The sequence below is a fragment of the Drosophila mojavensis genome, unplaced genomic scaffold (assembly GCF_018153725.1).
Source record: "Drosophila mojavensis isolate 15081-1352.22 unplaced genomic scaffold, ASM1815372v1 contig_81, whole genome shotgun sequence".
Lineage (NCBI taxonomy): Eukaryota > Metazoa > Arthropoda > Insecta > Diptera > Drosophilidae > Drosophila > Drosophila mojavensis.
The window spans coordinates 2,650,709-2,669,557 of record NW_025318907.1 but is presented as its reverse complement, the minus strand read 5'-3'; the positions used below and the strand labels follow the sequence as shown (position 1 = coordinate 2,669,557).

The window sequence follows — 18,849 nt, the reverse complement described above, 5'->3', positions numbered from 1 at the left end:
CAATTTCCATTATATAGAACTTGTTAATCAAAGAATAATGGCGTTAATATAGGGGAAGTTAATTAAATAAAATAATATTTAATATTTGATTTTCCATCACAGACCCTCAAATTCTTAATTTATTACCCCGATGTTTGAGAAGAGTTAATTTCGTAAACCTTATATTATTCAAAAAGGTATTTAGGCTTTAGGTATGCTGAATCCTATGCCTAAAATCAGAATAATCGTTGTAAATATCGAAAACTATTTATGTTAAGTATATTTATATAATATGGAAAACTTCATTCTTCGTATGCTCCTAAGTTTAACTTTATAAGAACATAGTCTATCTATGCATTTAACAATGCAATGCATAATAACAATAAACATTTGTATGGCTTTCATATGGAAGGATTAGGCAGATTAAAGTGATATCCCATTGAAATACGACGAGTGTAATTAGCAAGTAGTAAAATCGCATTAAACAAGCTGCAATAGCTCAACGGCAACAACAACAACAACAACAACAACAACAATAGCAATAAGAACATGCTGAAACAATGTGTTTGTGTTGAGCAGCGATTACAATAAACTGTTCGCACTCGGTGGGGGAGGAGGAGGAGGAGGAACTGGTTCTAATCCCGAAGTGCCACAAACACTCAGCGTACTTAAAAACATAGACGACTGTGCAGACATCGCATATCTAAGTATGTGTGTATAAATATATCGTACAGCATCTTTAACTATCTCTCAGTGTGTCTCTGAGCTACTCTCGCAGGCTATTCAATTAAAATGTCAGCTCCGAGTTGTCGCAACAATGTTGCAGACCAGAAATAGAAATGTGGATGTGGAGGATGAGGTTGAGGTTGAGGTTGAGGTTGAGCAATGGGATACGAATGAGAATGAGTAACAGACAGCTGTTTGCCTTAAATTCTATGTGTCTCTCTCACGCTCTCTCTCTCTCTCTCTCTCTCTGTGTGTGTGTGTATGTGTGGTATAAACAAGAAATTGAACTGAAAATTAATGTAGAGGATTGTCTACTTGGCACACACACACACACACTCATACACTCACACACGCAAGGACCTATTCACAGACGTGACGTGGCAATTGTGCGTAAACCGTCGAGCCGACATTTACAATATCCTCAGCTACCTACGTACCTAGCTGATGTTGTTGTTGTTGTTGTTGTTACTGTTGTTGCGACTGTCATTTGCATGATTTTTAACATACTGCGCCCAGGCAGCTGAGGCTGGTCCAGTGAGTAAAATTTGTATGCCAATTACTTAAGCAGCAAACAGAGCTGCCAATCGACCCAAAGGACAAGACAAGTGACCGACCAGGCCGACCCAAGTAAACGATGACCCTACCCCCATCCCCCATGCCTGCTGGCAGAAGTTTCTATTGCTGATGCTGCTCCTGCTGCTCCTGTTGGCTTGCTAAAGGGTCAGAGTCATTAACATGCTGTTGTCGTTGCTGTTCATAGCAGCATTTAGGGGCGACATCTGCACCTTTCTGTGCGACACTCTGACGTCGCGCCGCGTGGACAGTAGGAGACACAGGCAAGGCGATAGAGGCGGGCGACAGTTTTGACACCAAAAGCCAGCCAGCAGCCAGCCAGCCAACCAGCCAGCCACGCCCAGCTATGAAGTGGCTAGCTGGCTGGGGGTAGACAGCCAGCCGCAGAGCATGTCTCTGTGCTTGTGGCAGGACTCGTTTGGCAAGGACATGCACACACACACACACACACACACACATATGAAGCCGAATTTAATACAGTATAAAATAGCATTTGGTGAAATCGCTGTTTGCTTATGGAAATTTTTGACTGCAGCTTTCTCGTTTTCTCGTTTGCACATTGACTTGCCAAAAAATGAGAAAAAAAAGCACAGATTTTCAAAAGTTTTCATTTTGTGGCTTGAAGTTTTTGTCAGCTTAATGTTGACACACACACACTCGCACACACGCACACACGCACACTCGCACACACACACATGTACGGAGACGGAGTCTGGCGCACGCCCCTGGCCATGCCCTTGTGCACTTGGAGTTCGTTTCACTTAACCTTTTTTTTGCGGTAGCTCCAATTGGTATACCCTGTATATATGTAGCACCGCCTGCTTGCCCTGCGTACTGAACCAGTAAGAATATGTGCACATCGATGGACGTCCAAAAAGTTTACACTGTTTGAACTTTGGTTACTTTGGTGTTGAAAGTTTCAATTCCCAAAAGTTTTCAAGTATTGTCTGGCGCGCTAGGTGTCTGTCTGTGTGTGTGTGTGTGTGTGTGTGCCTTACGGATTCTGGTCAAGCCAACTAATTTGCGAGTGAATTCGACTGGCTTACAAAGTAGAAAGTTAACAAACAGCAAAGTTTAGCATTTGCTTTGCATTCATTTCGCACAAAAGCCGCTCTTGTAAATCAATTAAAACTGAGTTGAGACCTTAATCGCAGCACTTAAGCAAGTCAGTCAAGGGAGAGAGAGAGTGAGAGAGAGAGAGCTATTAATGGAGTTTACAGCCATCTGCTATACAGGTGTCTTACACATAATCTGCTAATGAAATATGACTGCAAAGGGAATGAAATCTAAAGACCGACATAGCATATCTCTTTGAGATACTCTAAATATTTGATGAAGACAATCGCAATGCCTGCGAGCCTCTACTTTTACTAGAGCTAATCAGCTTGCTTGTGTGTAATGGCCGTAATACGATTTGCATAAGCTGCCTTCGTCGAGATATTGTAAACATATCCCAGAAATGCCGTTAAGTTGCAGCAGCATCCTCTCAGTGTAGCCCAGCCTAGCCTAGCCTAGTGAGTGTGAAGTGGGCGCTCTGGGCGGGGATTTGGATAATAAGCAAGACAACTGATGCGAGTATTAAAACTTAATTTAAAAACCATTACATTTATATTTGCATGCGAGACAAAACCATCTTGTGAATACGATGCTGCAGATGCTGGTGCTGCTGCTGCTTCTGTTGCAAGTCCTCTCGAGGCGTCACTTTACGCAACTGTACAAACAGTTGCACAAATAATAAAGAGCGCTCCCAAGCTGCCTGGCTGCCCGGCTGCCTGGCTGGCTGTTTGGCTGGGTGGGTCTGTGGGGTCTGTTCTTGAGGAGGGCACTTTTAAGAGCGAAAAACACATTTTTGCACTTTTATAGCGCAACATCTTTTGTGCGCTTCGTCCACTTCTCGCCCGCTCCGGCCCGGTCTGTCAGGGCAAACAAAGTCCCAGCCACAGGACACTCGCACAATGGCAGACAGTCATCCAGCTACTGGCTGGCGGTGGCAATGGCGGCTGCCTTTAATAAACCCACTTTATTGTTTAGAGCCCAAATAAAATAATCCCCTTAAATGATGCCTTCGCATAATAGACGCCTGCTGCTTATTTTACTGCCGCTGCCTCTACCGCAGCCCCTACCTCTGCGTCTGCTGCCTCTGCTGCCTCTCCTTATATCCTTGTTCGTGCCTGTCGTCGTCCTTGCCAATTCGTGCCAAGTTTCTGCTTTGTTGCGCTCTAAGCACAGTGGCCTGAAAATAGTTTTTCTCCATTTTTATTTAAAAATTTAAATAAAGTATTGCAGTGTAAAATATTTTAATTTTGTCTATTAAATTGTTTATATATATTTTTATATGTTTTTTAATATATATATATTTAATGATAAAATTTTTTAAATATTCTAAAAATTTCTAAAAAATAATACACCAAGGAAATTACGAAAACTTTTCTTTTTAAATTCCAAATATTATTTCATACTTTCAATATCTATTCTCATTATACTTTTTTCATAAAATAGATCTTTCATTGCCTTACAATATTTTTTTTGTCAATTATTTTGCTACATGTGTACCACTGTGCGTAATATGCACAGCCAAGGGTCTTGTTGCGGGTCCGGGTCTGTGTCCGGGCTGAGCTCAGGCGTTTGCGTTAGCGTCACTAATGATGATGATTTTGTGGTAAAACGTTGTGTTTGTGCTAATCGGGACAATATTATGCGGCAGTAAAAAGTAAATGACTCAAGACAAGACAAGCCAAGGCAGGCAGCGAGGCGGACAGGCGGACTGACGGACGGACGGACAGGGTAGAGAGACAAAGGCACAGACAGTGAAAGAGACACGGGCAGGACGAAAACGAAACGAGCAGAGCTGAATAGATAGAAGGAATGAGCATGAAGGAAGCACACGGCAGCTGGCAGTCAATGGCAGAGGCGAAACAGAAACGCCTTTCACTGCTGAAGATAAAGAGCAGCGGCAACAAAGGCGACTGCGGTAAGCCAAGGAAAAGGCAGGCAGAAACGAATCCGAGTCCGAATCTGATGCCGAAGCCGTAGCCGTAGCCGAAGCTGAAGCTGAAGCCGGAGGCAGATGAAGACGACGACGGGATGGAGATGTAGATATAGCCACAACGTGGCGATTGCTGTGCCCGGAGAGCGCAGAGGATAAACGATTGAGGGCAGAGGGTGCTGGCTGGCAAGAGGGCTCAAAGGACGACAACCCATAAGGGTCGTCCTGGCACTCGCACTCGCACTCGCACTCTCTAACTCGATCTCGTTCGCTTTCTCGACTCTAGGCGACGCGATGCGACGCGACTCGCTGCGTCTTGCTGACTGCTTGGCTGACTAATGCGAAAAATACGTAATTGCGCATAAATACGGGATTAACAAAGTGCTCGTCGTCTGTTGGTTGTCGCCTTTGGCTTGGGCTTTGGCTTTGGCAGGGCGAGAGAGAGAGAGAGAGAGAGAGAGAGAGAGAGAGAGAGAGACTGAGTACCCTTCGGACTGGTATGCTGAATGCTGAATGTTGGATTCGCAAGAAAATTAGGCATTACAATGTGCATAAAAGGCTGCGAATGCTGATACGGTTACTGCTGGCGGCGTCAGCCTGTGTGGCCATAAAAGGGAAACCAATTCGATGCCAGAAATCCTGTGAAGCATTTGCAGGGATTTGCGGAATTAGTTAGGCACAAATTCAGTCTTAGACGTGGATTCGAATATGGGTTTCTGCTTTCGGGTTTCAGGTTTCGGTCTCGGTTTAGGTTTATGTTTCGCACTCATTGGGCCTATTAAGGGTGAAACTGCCATGGCAATCCATCACGAACTATACCCAAAGGGATTAAACAGATTTCAGCTGGACAATTGAGTTTGGTCTTGAGTGCGACACACAATAAGTTGCCTTCGCTCCGCTTAAAGACCTTAACAAAGACAATAAACCAGGCCATTGTGGTCGGAGATTATATGATATATATTTATTTACGTTTCATCTAGATTACCGTGAAAAGTTATATTTAACATTTAATTTTATTTGCTAATCTATTAAATACTAATTACCTTTACCCACCTCGTTTATCATTTCAGGTGAGTTCTCATTGCAATTTACTGTGTTAAGATACGTATACAAATGGCGGCTACTGTAAGTATTTTCTATTATAAGTTGGCTGGGCTGAAGGATTTTAATGGGCTAAACCGCAAGCAATTGGGTGACAAAGGGAACTATTAACGTTTCTGCCATGGCTCGACCCTTGTGTGTCGCTATTAATCAAACAGCTAAGTGCAAATGCTGGGTGAAAAAAATAGAAGAGTTAAACCCTAAGCTGATCAGGATAAGTGAAGTGAGTAAGCCGAAGGACAAGCTTAGCTCAGTTGAAACAAGAGCCAAAGCGGAAAGCAAAACAAAAGCGTATCTAAGGGCAATGCAGGTTATCCAGAGACTCGAATTCCAACTCTGCGTGCGCTTATCGCTCAACCACTTCACACATACACGAACACACACACACGCACACACACTGGGAGTGAATAGAGTAGAGATAGCTACAGCTGCACATGCACTTACACTGGCGCTGACGGTCTCAAGGACTTCTGCTGCAAGCCAACTCCCAGTTGAGTTTTTGAGCAAATTGAAGAACTCGAGCGATTCACAGCAAGCAGCATACACACACACACACATATACCTACACACACACGCACACACACTTACACTGAAGATGGTAAAGTTGAGGTTGAAGTTGAAGACGAAGTCGAGTCGTTTGGCTCGTCAGGCGTCTGGCATTTCCTGCACGTATTAGCACCACCGACCTGGACACACATTGTCACATATCCTTGTACAGCATCTCCATGTGCCTGCCCCCTCCCCTGCGCAGTCCTGCTGTGTGTATACCCAGCATATGCTCGCATTAGGCACTTGAGCTGCCATCTTTTTGTGTTCTGTTGCCTGCGGGCTAGGACAGGCATGAATAAAACAACCGAACGGAAGAAGAAGACATGTAGCGATGAATCAATTTGTGTATATAGCTCTGTGCGCTCAATCAGCATACACAGGGAAGTTGCTCTCATTTTTCTAGACTCGCTAATTGATACAACTGTCAAGTCTGATGAAGCCTAGAGAGGTTTAAGGAAAGTCTTATCGCTATAGACTTAACTCGTGTCCTCACTTAAAGGATACTGACTTGTGTCAGTTTTATATATACATATATAGTAAATCGTTCAGTTTGCTGACAGCTGATATCATTGTTAACCTATGTTGCCTACATACCTTTGAGCACTTTGGCAAATCTCGAATATCAACCTGGAACTCCGAGCTCGGAAAGCCCAGCAGCTTTGCGCATGTTTACGTTGGAGCAGCTCAGCTTGGCTCTCGGGTTAGTTCACAGTTTGCAGTTGGAGCTGCTTCTTGTTGTTGGGGTTGGCTTCTGTGCCTAGGCAAGGGATAGAGCGAGAGAGAGAGGGAGAGGGAGACACTGAGAGTGTGAGGGAGCGGGTAAGAGGTAGTCATTTGTTTGGTCCTGGCAGGAATTTCATTTATGCTCGCCATGAATGCGTTTTGCACTTGGAATGCTATGAAGTTGTGCATTTCTTAGCGCGCGTGCGGGGAATTTCAGTGTGGAATTCCTGCATTCTGGACATGCCACAGACATTGTCGAGCAATGGCAATGGGCCACACAGTAGGCAGGCTGGCAGGCAGGCGGCCAGGAGGAGTCGGAGCACAGTGTACATAGCACAAGAATGAGCCAGAAGCAGTCGCCACCTATGCAGGAATTCGTTGGCTTGTGCTACACACAATTTCTCGCAGTGTCAGCTGAGAGTCCTGCACCCACGCTCGAGGCTATTATGTTCAGGCACTTGTTTACCGAGCGGGCTACACCCGGCACAGCTTCGCCAGAATGTGACTGAAAGTATTTAAATTGTGTACGAATGCGAATACAAAAGTTTGCAAGACATTTTTCTCGCAACTTATTCATCGTCGCATTTGCGATATTCGCTGCCTGGAAGACAAAATAGCTGAAATGCTTTCGAGCTTTCCAATTAATTAAAATCCGCTTCGCTTGTGCGAGTCCCTTAACTGATTGCAAGCTCAACAAATGCCAGAGACTATCAAATTATTTTAATGGCCGAGCAAAGAGAAACATTTGGCATTTTGTTCCTTGTCCCTTAATTTTTTTTTTTTTTTTTTTGCACTTGATATTTTACACGCGAGTTTTAATTGCTGCTTACGTTCCCTCAGCAAGGACTTTCGAACCGGGGGCGTATTGTTTATACAGTATTCATCGACAGGTATTAATTGCCCACTGCCAAAGCGAACCGAACATTTGTTTTGCCATTCGCTTGGGAAACTCGCATTGTGGCACATAAATAATTCATTTCATTCAATGTACAAAAAATATTCTCAACGAACCCTCGGCAATTATAAGCGAAATTAATTATAAGTGCGCTGGCTCCATTGATTTGCTGATATGTAGTTAGAAATTGTGGAAATTAACTGTACACAATATTTCATTTGCAATGCATCTCAACATGCGAAACCTTGAAAACCCGCTGAAATACTGAAACAATATTTAGTTAACGGTATTTGTTTTCGGAAATCAGAAATTGATTAGGACTAGGTTTAATTTCTGTGTATCTATCTTTTTATATCAGCATATAAATCTCTTATTTTTTACTACCATTCAATAGAAATAAAATAAAATTAAGAAAAGTTTTTTTATGTCTGTTAGATTTTTATATAATTATTTTACTGTCATCTTTCATTTTGTCTCTAAAAATAGCTGAGTATTAAACTGATCAATTTGGGGGATATTAATAAAAGCTTAAAAATCAATCAAAATAAATTTTAAGGTAAAATAACAAAATCTATCAAGAGAACAAATACAAATTATAATATTAAGAGAAAGAGAGAGAGAGAGAGAGAGAGAGCGAACGAAAGCCATGAGTAAACAAGTTTTCAGATAAGAAAGAACAGAAAGAAAAAGTTTTAAATATATACGAATAGATTTGGGAATTACGAAGATTATGTGGCAGGTTTTTGCCAGTCGTAAAAAGTTTATTCATAGCTAAGCATTGACAAAACCTGAAGCGAGAGAGAGAAAAAGAGAAATAGATAGAATTCTGAGAACAATATATGTATATTATTTTAAAAGAAAATATACAAAAATATATATAATAATAATAATAAATATATATAATATATATAATAATAATCGCTTCTAGATTTTTAAGCTCTTACTATACTTACTTTAAGACTTACTATACTTGCCTTCAGCATTCAACTCTAAAATAATTGACAAATTAAAATATTTATATTGCTTAATTAGTTTGAAGAACAGCACAGTTCAGTATAGTAGGCAATCTCTGGCAATTAAGGTCGATATACTTATACAATTGGCTGACTGCAGAGCTATTTAGGCAATTGAAAAAATTAATTATAATTTGCATTTTTCATTTCAGTTTGAAATGGAAAACAAAGTGCGTTAGGTTATTTAGGTTATTTCACAATTATTTTAATGGGAATCAAGAATAAATAGGCAGCAATTGAACAGGTGCTCAGCACAGCTCGCAAGCTTCAATGTTTGGCAGGTGCTCAAACTGCGAACAGGTGCCGCCTGCTCGCTGTGTGCTGTAAATGATATGCAGCGGCTGTGTCGTATTTTGTGCCTTGCTGACCCGCTGCAGGCTGCTAGGCAACGTGAAAGGGAACGGCAAACGGAACGGATGGGGGAGGGGAACGGGAACCTGAAACATGAAACGGTATGCTGCGTAAAGGGTTCAGTTTCTGCAGTCTCTGGGCTGTTGGCAAAAACCGCAATAGCAAGATTTAATGTACGAAATTATTATGCATATTTATTGTTGTTTTGTTTGGTTAACAGTTTCGTTTGCCTGCATATATTGAACACTGCTGCGCAAGTGTATGTAGGTGGGCGGGTGTGTGGGCGGGTGTGTGGGCGGTTGTGAGGGTGTTTGTTGCATGAGAAATTTTGGCAATTTTAGCTAGTTAAATGTAGGCGTGAGTGCTGCTGCTCCACACCCCCCCACGGCAGCCAAAATTGATGGCAGAATTTGTGCGCTCGTTGTGCGAGGCTTTAGACGGGATTGGGTTGCTGCGGTTCCCATGCCAAAAGCGGGCCAAGCGCCTTGCTGGCCGGCAGCCAGTGCCCGTTCGATTGCAGCAGTGACCATGCCGTGGCCATGTGACCATTGTTGACCGCAACAGCCCAACAATAATTAATGCATGAGCTGCAAACTAACCCAACTCGGGTGCTCGGCCAAGTTCGCTGGGCTGTTGCACGGAGTCCGAGACGCAGACGTGGCTGGAGGGCAGTTGCTGCTGCTCCTGCTGCTACAGCTGTCTACTATTGCCCGGGCCTGGGGACTAGTTTGGTGCCTTGTGCCTATCCAAAAGCGGCAGCTGCTGTCGACGTGGTCGCCACTAGAGTTGTAGCAGACGCCGGCGTCGACGTCGACGTCGACGTTGGCAAATAATTGCATATGAAACCGCAGTCACAGCCAGTTTGAAGCAGTTGACGGTTCGTTCATTGGTTACACTGCAGCAACTGCCGCAGGAGCTCACTGCACCCACACACATACACACTCATGCACACACAGAGGCACATCTACAGCTGAATTTATAATTAATTTAGAGTCTCTTCCCAGGTTGCTTACGTCCAATCCCTCTCTCTCTCTCTCTCTCTCTCTCTCTCTTCTTCTCTCTGTCTCTTACGAGCTGATTATAAGCACATAAATATGGAATGTGTTTTCATTATGCCTTTATGCTATAGTTTAACTTGTTTCTGCCCGCCTAGTTGGAGTCTCTTAGTTGTGGAAAAGATGGGTTAATATTCAATTAATTTCTTGTAATTCTACCCTTATAAGTATGCTATGCAAACTGCGATGATTATAACTGCATTATGATTATAAATTATAGATATTTCAGTGAGTTGTCTAGGGAATTGTTCAGCTATAAAATATTAGTAAATTAAGTAACTGAACTTATCAAAGAAATCTGATCAGAATTATAATTTCTCAGCTATTTTAACATCTTTGGACCTTTCCAGGCAATTCTATAATTATAAAAATATTCTCATTCAGTTTATTTTTATTATTGACAGTTTTTTCTGTTTCTATTGATGTCTTGTTTATTATTTGAAATTATTCCTTACATTATTATTATTTTTATACTCATTCACAGAAGTGAAATGAGTATATTAGTTTTGATTTTTTTTATTAAAATAAAATTTCTTAATTTTTATTAATTTTATGATCTACAATTTTAGTTGTCAGCTTTATAATATCCCGTTTGAATCAGAAATTAAATGAATTAAATATTTTTATGCATACAATTATATTTTGGGTTTTACCTTACATTCATATAAATGCTAGAAATATGGAATAAATAGAAATGATCTTAGCTTATATAAATCGATAAGCAAATATATTTATGCATATATTTATATATGTGCACATACATGGTCCCTTTCTTATATGCACATAAATATTTGCTACTTCCGTAAACCTTGCCCAGATTAAGCTTATCCCAGCTTATTCCATATATCTCAGTCGATAAATTTCCTCCTACGCTGAGATCAGGCAGACTCACGATAATTTGCTTCTGCTGCCCATTTGCCACTTGCCTCCTGCCGCATGTGCCGTGCCATGCCGCATGCCACATGCCCACATGACACCAGGACAGCTGCTGTAGCACTGGCCTGGCTCTGTCTCACATATTCGCAATTGATTTAATTGTGAATGTATTTATTAAATAAATTATTCATGCTCCGCTCGATTGGACGGCTTGTGTATGTGCTGCGGCTGACCTAAACATGTCCTGGCCGCAGGAGCAGGCTGCGACACGGAGTGCCAGCCTCGCCGTTTGCCACTGTAATTAGTTGTGGTGGAATAATCGCATGCAACCGGCGACTGCCACATCCCCATGCACATCCACACTCCCATTCCATTCTCATTCCCTATTCCCATTTCCATTTCCACTTCCATTCGCTGGCACAAAGGAATTCAATGCTGGTAACTACTATTTAAATGTGTGCGGGTGGGTCAAGAGGCAGACTGCAGGGCAATGTTTATGTGGTTTGTGTAAATGTGAATCGCTCCTCTGTCTGTCTGTCTGTCTGTCTGTCCGGCGGTCGGTTGGTTGGTTAGTCGGTTGTCTGGTTGGTTGGTGCTTACATTTTGGCCATTCGAGTGGTGACATTTTAATTTACCCGAGCGAGAAAACCAATTTTGCAGCACTGAACCAAATGCAATTACAACAACAACAACAATAGCAGCAGCACTCACCGAATGGAGTGTGCCTAATTTATTCAACATTTATTTATAGGCAGTTATGATTTGTTTTATGTGGCAAGGGGATTCCATTTAATTGACTTTGCACAAATTGCATTTGCATGCACAAATTAACCGACAACATTTAGAGAGTCAATAAGCCAACCAATAGAACAGCAACAGCACCGACAACAACAAAGAAAATCAAGCTGACCGGAAGATGGACCTTTACTGAACGGAAGTGCAAAACTGAGATAAATATTTAAAATATTTAAACTTTTCACTACAAAGAAATATTTAAACTTTTTTTGAATCAACATTTTTGAGTAAAATGCAATTTCTGTATTCATAAAAATGAATAATATTTATTGATTTTATAAATCTAAAATCAAAATATTAAAATACGAAAGAAATTCGAGTTTTTAAAACTTTTTATAAGTATTTTCCCAGTTTTGATTAGTTGAATATTGAGTGAGTATGTATGTTACTTATATATTTAATTAGAGATGTCATATTTTAAATTAAAGTCATGTTATCCAGAGACAATTATCTAGTAATCACATATCTACATTTTTTGCCTTTTTAATTAAAAATATTTAAATAATCCAAGCAGTTCCCTTCGATGAAGAAAAATTTGTAAAAATTAAAGGAAATACTTTTTTATTAATGTTTTAGTTGAAATGATTACACTTACATATAATAAAGCTTAGTATTCCAATTAAAAAATATGGGTTCCGGATTTAATCAATGAACTCATCTGATATACATAAAATTGGATGAAAATGTATTTATGTCTGCTTATTTCTCTCTTTGACTGTTTACGTCATTCATCAACTCACATTCGATCGAACACTTATTAGGAAAGTTCATTAATGCACTCATATAGAAGAGAAACAGCAAGAGCTGAAGATGAGCAATTAGAATAATAATTGTGTGTAGCTGTAGTTGTGAATGCTTGAGAGAGTCGAGTATACGCTCTGCTCTTCTCTTCTCTCACCGATCAAATCGAGCTCAGCGAATGGCGCAACATCTTGAGCTCGAGTGTTTGATCCCAACAGCTCGATGAATGAGTTCGAGAGTTATCAGCTCCTATATAAAGGCCAGCTTGTTGTAGCGGGTCTTTAGTTGCATATCAGAACTCGTGGTGGTCGGACGTGCAGTGGATAAGCATTCTGTGAGAGATAAATATTTAAAATAGTTAACAGAACTATGTATATTAATAATTGTTATAAATATAAAAAAAATGTATATGTATTATTAATATTTATCAATTATAATGCATATACATATATATTATTTTATATATATTAATAATATACTTATTATATTTGTACATGAATATCAAATCGCTATATTAAATTAAATTGTCCTTATAATTGATATAAAAAATAGAAATCATTATTCTAATATTTATTTACTTAATGATCATAATAATCATGATTAAAATTCAAAGGACTTTAATCAACTCTTATATTTTTATCATGATAATTAACTCGTACACTGATCATTAACTGAATTATTATTAATATTTTAATAATGATAAAGATAATGATAATTATAGCAATAATAATAATAATAATCATAATACTGTCGAAATGGCGATATGTTCTATCAAGTAAAATAATAATATATAAAATGAAATAATACTATTTAAAAGATTAGCAACATAAGCTCAGCAGCATAATATTACTGATGATAATAATGGTGACGATTTTAACATAATAATAATGATTAGAGAATTATAGCGAAATTGATATTAACTTTCATGTTAATCGTGAACTTTATCTATACTTCAGTTAAAGTAAACTACCTGTCCTTAGTTCCATAGCGAATACTTTTCTTTAAATAATATTCAATTACAATATAACTATATGATCTAAATATATCTCTAATAGCTGAGGCTATATTTATGCAGCTATGATTGCATGCCGGTCAAAGCAAATTGTAAATTCTGTCAACTTTAGTCCTTGTGGACGGGGTCGAAAACTGCAAACAGTTTAGCCTGAGTCAAAATTGATGACAGCAAAGAAGAGCAAAAAGAAAGCAAGGGAATTCGAGCCAACTGACAAAAATTGTTGGCAAAATATTGATGGAATGGCTAGGATAGCAACATTAAAGATTCGCAGTGAGGCGAGGCGGGGCAAGGGTAGGCAGACCTAGGCGAGAGTCGAACCGAGTTCGAGCTGGGGCACTCTCGTGCTGGCGTTCTGATTAAATTCGGCAAATATCGCTGATGCTTGCAAATCGCCGCTCAATGCAAAAAGCAGACCGAAGGCAGCTGCCACAGTTGAAGGGGTGTCAGGGCAGGAGCAGGAGCAGGAGCAGGAGCGGGAGCAGGGGAAGGGGTCGCGTCGGCCATGTTGAAGTACACAAAACCCATGCAAACAAACAGGCATTTCATGGCAAACAAGAGCGCCAAGAGCCGAGCACAACACAGTAAAGCAGAGCAGAGCAGGCTTTCCCTATGCAGCAGCAGCAGCAGTGGCAGCAGCCCAGATCCCTGGTCGACCCACACGCAGTTAGGCAAACTGGAAAATACGGTGGCATCGGCGGAGGCGCCTTTGTTTGGTTTGTGAGCCCCTCAAACGTGGGGTAGAGGGCAGCGGGGCACGGGTATTGGTACGGCCAGGGACAAGAACAGGAACACGGATCGGGATTCAGTCGCTTTTGCAGTCGTTGGCATTTTATTGTTGTAGCCGAGAGTGCGTAGTTGTACTTGCTGTTGCAGTTTCGGGCATTATTTCGGTTTAGTTTGGTAAATACACATGCAGCACATGCCCCGTGCAGCAGACCCCCTGCTCTCGCTCCCGCTCCTGCTGCTGCTTCTGCTCCTGCTCCTCTGCGGGCGGGGTGTGGTGTGGCGACCAGCGAGGCAACCAATCCAGCCAGGAGCTTAGGCAACGGCTGCCGTTGTTGGGCTCGCATCGAATGGCAACGGCCCAGCCACCAGCCACCAGCCCATCCACCAGCCACCAGCCGAAAGCAGGAGCCGGTAACAGGCAGAAGGCTTTGCGCTCGACTGCATTGGCGAGGCACGCACATAAAAATCCTTGAATGCATTTTGTGCATTTAATGAAAAGTTCTGCGATTGGGTGGCTAGGCTCCTGCCGATTCGCATTGCCTGCGCAAATATTAGACACGTTCGAAATGGGGCAAAGTCAACAACAGAAATCTCTCCTATAGGATTCGAGCTGCCTCTAGCTGCTATTCACAAATTTCTGGTATTCTCAGACATTGTCAATAAGTTGTGTGTGGCAATGGGGAAATGTGGATTACCGAGATTCAGCAGAGACAACTAGATTGTGCGTCGAGCACTGCAGATAAGGAATATCATCCGCACGATGATGACGGCGATAGCCTTTAATCCGCTTGCCGTGCCCCACAAGGAGCGCTGTTGGCAAATGGTTTTCGTTGTCGTCAAGCTCGGTAAATTCCATTTTGGCATTGGGAATGCGCGTCGAGACAGTGAAAGCAGCTGAGCTTCTGTTGCTGACCTGAAAGGGGCGGAGCAACGGGGCGTGGCCGTCATATCTGAAAGCAATTTGGCCCGAACGAAACGAAACGAGCAACTGGAATCGATAAACTCGTTGGGCGTGCAATTTGCACCGTGAGCGAGAGGTGCTCAAAAGAACGAAAGTACGTGGTAAATGAAATGACTGAGGATGGGAATGGGAATGGGGAAGGGGATGGGGATGGGGATGGGGAATTGGGGATGTCCATGTCCGTGTCCATGTCCATGTCTGTGCTCGTGTCCGAAATTCAAGTTTCAGGCCTTGGCATTTGCATTTCGGTGTCACAGCAAATGGCCAAAAGTCCTTGCACTGGGCCCGCATCGAGCGCATGCAGCGGGCAGAGCCGAGGCGGTGGCGCCTCCCTCTGTGCAGGCGAGCGACATCAATCAGTTATTAGCACAGGCTATTCGCACAAGCGCTCCATGTAATCCTCTTTTGGGCAAGGGAAGGGAAGGGGAGGAGTTGCTTCAGGCGGGTCAAGTAAACAGCGAAAATCTGTGGCTTAGACTGAAGCCTTAACTAAATCAATATTGACTAGTCTAAAGCAGGCACTACAATAGAGCTACACTAACTTTTCTCTCTTCTCTTTTCCCTCTTTTCTCTACTTGCAGTGCCGCCCAAGGCTGGCCAGAAGCGACCGGCCACCAGCCCGGCGCCCCACATACCCGTGCCGCATCATCTGCAGACGCCGCCGAACGCGGGCAGCGTGCCGGGCGCATCCGTTGGGAATAGTCCGGCTCCGCCGACGTCGAGCGGTGCACTGCTGAACCACGCCCTGCCCACCAACCACCATAGCGCCCAGTCGCCCCAGCAGCAACAGCAGCAGCAGCAGCAGCAACAGCAGCAACAACAACAGCAGCAGCAGCAGCAGCATCAGGCGCATCAGCAGGCTGTAGCTGCCGCTGTGCAGCAGCAGCTGGCGGGCGTGGGCGTGCCACCGGGCGCCATCAATGCAGCCTCAGCGGCCAACGCACGCGGCTCATTCGCCGCGGCGCTGCGCACACTGGCCAAGCAGGCGGACATCAAGGAGGAGGACGATGCGGTCAATGTGGCCCGGGAGCGCAATGTGCCCACATCAGCGGCACCACCGATGCCGCCCAACGCCGGCCCCGTACCTGTGCCGCTCAACTCGGTGGCCGGACGCGGCGGAGTCTCATCCGCCGAGGATCGCGTGGCGGCGAACAAGAAGCGTTCGCCGCCATCGCCGCAGCCGCCAGAGAAAATGGCCCGGCTGAGTCATACGCCGCAGGCAGCTATGCAGCCGGAGCTGCTGGCACGCAGTGGATTCCAGCCCTACAGATCTGATGAGCGACTGATGCATCCGGCAGGTGCCTTTCCCCTGGAGGCCTACTCGCACTTTGCCGGCCTGCCCGGCATTCCTCCAGCAGGTAAGCAGAGACTTGAGATGCACATCAAGGAAACTTATAGCTAATGAATATCCTCGTTGCAGCATTTCTGAATCCGGCGGCTGGTCTGCCCTACTCGGATCCGCTGTACTTGGAGCATCGCTACCAGCTGTTTCGTGCGGCCGGCGGCCATCATGGGCATCCGCATGCAGCGGCGCTCTACCCCCCCATGGCCTCACCCTATTCGCATCTGTACTCGATGATGCCCGGCGCAGCGCTGGGCATGTCGCCGGCAATGCACGACCGCCTTAAGCTGGAGGAGGAGCATCGGGCGCGTCTGGCGCGCGAGGAGGAGCGAGAGCGTGAGCTGCAGCGCGAAAAGGAACGGGAGCTGCGTGAGCAGCGCGAGAAGGAGCAGCGCGAGCGGGAACGGGAGCAGCGTGAACGGGAGCGGGAGCAGCGCGAAAAGGAGCAGCGCGAGAAGGAGCAGAAGGAGAAGGAGGCGCGCGAGCGCAAAATGCGCGAGGAGGAGCGCGAGGCCAGAGAGCGTGAGCGCCAGCAGCTGCTGAACGCCACGCACCACTACTCCAACCAGCTGTACGCGCCGCTCAATCGCAACCTGCTCGGCTCCATGATGCCGCACATCAATCTGGGCCTGCGCGGCCCGCCCGCCGGCCTGCACGGTCTGGCTGGCATGTCGCACTATCACGCGGCGGCTGCCAATGCGCAGCGCCAGAGCCCGATGGGGCTCAATCTGGGCATGGCCGGCATGCCGACATTGCCGGGCCACGGACCCGCCAATCTGCAGCATCACTTGCAGCAGGCCATGGGTCTCGCTGCTCATCCAGGGGCTGGGCTCACCCATCCAGGCTTCTCGGCAGCCGCGGCGCTCGGCCTGGGCCCGCATCCACACAGCCTCAATCTGAGCCATCCGCACCTCTCGCCGCATCATGCGGTGCACCAGCTGCCGCCGCACTCTGTCGCCAGCTCGTCGGCTGGGCCCAGTCCCGGGGTGGTGGCCAGCAGTGCGGTGGCCACGTCGTCGTCGCCGCACAGCAGCCTTAACCTGACGGTGGCCACCAGCAGCATGGCTCAGACCACGTCCACGCCCAGCTCGCACATTCCGACCATGAGCCACTACTACCACCATGGACACCTGGCCGCCATGCACGCAGCAGCGGCTGCCAGCGGCCTCACTCCTGTCGCCGCCCATCAGCAGCCGCTTAGTGGCGCTGCGCATCCGACGTCGCCGAAGATTACGCCACCCCTAGGCTCGGCCCCCAATGGAGGCTCGCGCGCCGCTAGCAGCCCCCACGCCATGCGACACCATATTGCCGCCGTTGTCGCAGCCGCTGCCCAGCAGCAGTCGCAGCAGCTCATGGAGAAGAGCGGAGGCGCGGCACCGACGCCGCTCACGCACGAGCCGGCGACGCTAGACCTGACCGGCTCCAATTCGAATTCGAGCAACCAGGCCCAGTCGAGTGCCAGCAATAGCACATCCGCTGCGCATGAGCTGAACGGCATCGAGTCGAACGGGCCCACGGACGGCAAGGAGCCCACTTCACTGGCGGTCGGCAAGGAGGATCCACTACAGAGCGCCACGCCCCCGGTGGCACTCGAGAAGAAGCCGGCCACGCCGAATGCCAGCGCCAATCAGGAGAAAACGCTGCTGCCGGACAGCTCGCCGGAGAACTCGTCCCGTCGCAGCGCGAGTCCACCTAACGCGGACAACAACAGCAGCAGCAACGCCAACACCAACGTCACCAACAACAACTCGAGCGGCGCAACAGCCACTGGAGCGGCGACTGGCGGCTCACAAGGTAATAGCAGTACGGAGATCACTCCTAAGATTGTAGCGGCCAGCACGCCGCCTGCCCCGAAGCAGGAGCAATCAGAGCAGGTTGAAGCGACGCCAACGCCGCCGGTGCCGCAGCGAACAAAGCTGTCGCCGGACGATGCGGCAGCGGCGTCATGTGGCAGCGCAGTCACCTCCACCACCAGTGGCAGCAACTCGCCGCCGGTGGTCAGCAGCAGCACAAATATAGCGGCAGCAGCAACGACGGCGGCAACAGCCACGCCTGCCGCTGACGAGGTGTCGACGAGTGCCACGCCCATTGCCGAAACATCGCGATGATCCATCGCTTAAATTAGAGAGAGACAGAGAGACCCAATAATGGGAACGTAGTTAGTAGTTCGTGAGATCGAAACTAGTTAACATCATCTACCTTCAACATAGCCGTTAATCCAAATGTTTATTTATAAACGAGAGTATACAATAATTTGTAATGTATTGCATCATCATCCTCATCGCCTAGGGTTGATCACAGTTGATCGTGTTCAATATTAAATGCATACTACTATTAACATTACGATTACACTTATTATTATCTAATATGATTTCTTTTTATTTAATTGTCAAATGTTTGCTCTAGAATTGCCCAAATAAATCATTTTGTTTATAAATTGAT

The 18,849-nt window shown here is 45.3% G+C and overlaps 1 protein-coding gene across 5 annotated transcripts in view; it reads left to right on the top strand.

Annotated features, from left to right (window-relative positions):
* LOC6580543 (putative uncharacterized protein DDB_G0291608) overlaps positions 1-18,849 on the top strand; it is a 97,764-nt gene that overhangs the window by 76,366 nt on the left and 2,549 nt on the right. For 3 of the 5 annotated variants that reach the window (XM_002006338.4, XM_015164256.3, XM_015164255.3), the window contains 2 exons: positions 15,647-16,423; positions 16,486-18,844. In XM_002006338.4, coding sequence (XP_002006374.1) covers positions 15,647-16,423; positions 16,486-18,515 — 2,807 coding nt within the window. In that variant the 3' untranslated portion in view covers positions 18,516-18,844. Of the gene's footprint in view, positions 1-5,410; positions 6,232-15,646; positions 16,424-16,485; positions 18,845-18,849 lie in introns of those variants that run through there. The other 2 variants (XM_015164254.3, XM_032730528.2) reach the window with 2 other exon arrangements.